Source organism: Entamoeba invadens (assembly GCF_000330505.1).
Source record: "Entamoeba invadens IP1 unplaced genomic scaffold scaff_1105074726239, whole genome shotgun sequence".
NCBI lineage: Eukaryota > Evosea > Mastigamoebida > Endamoebidae > Entamoeba > Entamoeba invadens.
The window spans coordinates 22,229-25,781 of NW_004440091.1; the positions used below are offsets into that span (position 1 = coordinate 22,229).

The 3,553-nt window shown below is 35.3% G+C and overlaps 1 protein-coding gene across 1 annotated transcript; it reads right to left on the minus strand.

Annotated features, from left to right (window-relative positions):
* Positions 1-2,638, minus strand: EIN_517150 (hypothetical protein; the record flags this gene model as incomplete). The annotated part of the gene is made up of 1 exon (XM_004253532.1): positions 1-2,638. A coding segment is annotated over one exon (2,638 nt), but the record flags the coding sequence as incomplete, so codon positions are not given.
* Between the last annotated feature and the right edge of the window lie 915 nt (positions 2,639-3,553).

The following is a 3,553-nucleotide window of genomic DNA, read 5'->3' on the forward strand; positions in this document are numbered from 1 at the left end:
GAGACATTCCACTCGAATACGTCAAGATGTTTTGTAACAGATTTTGAATGAACGGGTGGGAGCTCTCGCATTTATCGTCTGCGTATTCGATGATGACTCGACTGCACTGTTCGACGAGTTTTGGGGGGTTCTCCAACATCGGAAATACAGACTCAAACAAGTTTTGGTTCAATCCAGTTTTAAGTGCTCGGACTACTGGAGTGATGTAGACGTCTACGTCCCACGGAATGATCTTGTGGTTGTTCAATAGAATGATTACACACACTGTAATAGTTTCTTTCGTTAACACTTGTCGACTGTTTTCAATTCCAATGTGTTCCTTTACTTGATTTGAGTCTTTTTCATTCTCACACTTCACCGCCTTTTCTTTCATTTTATTACAATTTTGTAGTGCGCATTCAACTACTTTGGTATTTTCCATTAAAAACACCGTTTTGTCGACTTTCTCTTCATTTTTGAGTAAAACTGAAGCCGCCAAATTGACTAACTCGCTCTCCTCTAAAAGTAACTCCTTGAACGTTTTGAGTACCTCGGAAAATTGCGACGTCGTCATTTGACTCGGCAAACTTTCAAGTCGCGCAATCCCAAGCGCCTGTTTCCCACCTTTTGTAACGGAAAGTCTGAGCGCGTCGCCCTCCCACTCGACAAATTTGTCGACGTTTTTGATGAATAAAATCGCGTTTTGGCGAAGGGTGGAATTCCCAAGAAATCGAATAACATTTTGTAAAACATTTTCGGGGATCTTTTTGAGTTGGGGCTCTTCGTAGATCACTTTTGACACGTCACCGTTCTCAACACTTCTTGGCGTCTTTACTCCACGTGGCGTCTTTTCTTTACTTTCATTGTTGAGTGTGCCCTTCTCTTTCTCTTGTGGAGTATTCACTTTCCCCGGAGTTATTTGTATAGTCACTAAATCGCCATCATTTTTTGAGACATTGCCAAGGGTCTTATTAATATTCACCAAATCGGCGTTTATAAATACTTTCACCTCATAATTATTACTATTTATAAGTTCTATTGCTTTACCTATAGTATCACTCGCATAGTCGTCATGTAATAGATCATTTATAGTATCAGTAACTATTGTTGTTAGTACTGTGTTTGCGTCATAGACTTTCCCACTCATATTATAACATGAATCGACACTCACAAAATTCTTGTGGATGTCTTTCTGTGTCTCTTCAATTAAATTCTTCTCAAATTTAGTCATCCCAACAAGTCCAGAAAAGAATTTTGTTTGAATGGTAGCTTCTCTTTGTTCTTCGCCTTCTCTGACTTTTCGGTTGATTCGAATGAACTTTCTTTCAGGCGTTATTTGTTTGGAAATGACTTTTGTTGCACTAAATCTCCGCAGCACATTTCCCGCCATTTGGGCCCCAATTTGGCTCGGATTCTTTTCAAACGCCTCTACCGCAAATTCAACAAACAAATCTTCTTTCCCTTCAAACAGTTGACTGAGCACATTTCCTATTAAATAGTCGTCGCTCTTCATCCCGATATCAAAGAGCATTTTAACGCCATATAACCCCTCAAATTTAAACGACACAATTCCCTTTTCTTTATCCAAAACAAGTGCTTTAGACAGCGCGTTATATTCCAGAAATAAATCAATCACAAACCGGCACGCATTTGCAGGCAAATTCTCGTATTCCTCCGCTATCCTCATCGCCTGTTGTGCCCGTTTCAACGTCCAAATATTATTCGTCCATTTTGTGACCTCCAAAAATCCCGAAATTTTGAGGAACCCCAGCAGACACGCTCCAAAGACGTTTTCATCGGTTTTCCCCAATTTCACAAGACTTTCCTCCAAGTGTGGGACGTCGCTTAGAACGGCTTTTTGGATCATCAGCGACACTTCCTCGCTCTCCTCTTCGAGCGGCGAAGTCGCCGAAAGGACATCGAAGACCACTTTAATGCGTTCATCTCCACAATTGTTCTTATAGTGTGCCACTAAGATCTTCCGGAGGGCTTGCGCGTTCGTTTTCTGGTGCGCAATTTCTATGAGAACGTCGTGCAAGTTGGAAATCTCCTCCACCGCTAAGCCAAGGGAGGGGACGACATACTGTGACGGGAGAAATGTGGACTTCAGTAATTTACAGAGGAGGGACGTGGCATACCAGTTCATGTTCTTTGCACTCTCTAAAGACGTGCTGAGAAGTTTGTTCTTCTCCGTCGCAGATAAGGAAGAATAGATCTTGACAAGTATGTCTTGAGCACGGAGGACTATGGCGCCAGACATTCGGGACGCGGTGTTGTATAAAGTTATTCCAAAGTTGGGAGGGAGGGAGCCGAATATGAAGATTCGAAAAATCACTGGTAAGGAGTGACGTAATAACTCTTCGTGAGGACACTTTAAAACTAATTGAACGATTTTGGGGGAATAAATTTTCATAAATTGAGTGTACTCCCGTTTACTCATTATTTTGTGGGAGTTTTGAAAGGGTTCAGAACTTTTAAAAAAGGAAATAAAAGATTCTTTAAGACCAGTCGAATCATATTCCACACACTCTTCTTCAAATTTTAAAAGAGCTTGAATGTTCAGATCAACACGGGGACTGTCTAAGTTCTTTACTATATCTATTGCACGGTGCCCAAAATCGTCTGGCGGCGTGGGTTTCTTGAGTTGTTGGGTCGCCATTTTGTTTAATTTTTAGTTCGTTCTATTTATTGTTTTATTTATTCTGCATTTTTTTAAAAAATAAAGATATTTAATTTACAGTCTTCTAAATCTCTTCTTTTTCTCCTTTCAAAACTCGGTCTTATATTTTAAAGCCAAAATATTAAATAAATTGAAGTGTTTTTGTTCGTGTTTAGAATGAATGATTTTATTGTTATTTGTAACTATATATATTAAGTTCAAAACTATTATATAATAATTTTTCTGTAATTCTTTTGAAAGATGAAATCGAGTGTTAATGAGGTTTTTCAAGAGGAAATAAAATGTGTTGATTCATAAAAATGGTTTTTATATAGTTCAAACTATTAATTTATAGTTTAAAATATTATTATTATTGATTTCGTATTAAAAAAAATTAATAAATGGGAGTGAGGTTTGACATTTTTTTAAGTTTTAATAAAAAAAATAATTTTTATTATTTTATAATAATTTTTACCAATTATAATTAATTATATCATATTTTAATATATTTAACTTAATATAGTTAAATATAATTAATAAAACTAGTTAATATTATTTAATTATAATTTAATTAATTTTTATTATATATATATATTTATTATTTTAATTTAATTTAATATGTTAAACTAATTTGTTAACATACACTTTGAGTTAATTTACTACAAAATAACACTATTTTTATAATTGTAAAACAAATGTCGTGTTATTTTGGTATATAATCAGTTTTCAACATTATTTGATATTTATATTAAACAAACTATATGCATAATTGTTAATTGTTATGAAGATTTATGAAATTGTTTAAATTGTATCTTTTTTTTAATTTCACATTATATTCAATCTGAAACCGTTGTCCACTCTCCAACGTTGTACAGGCATTTTGGACCTTCAAAACTGGAATATTTTTCTGGAAAC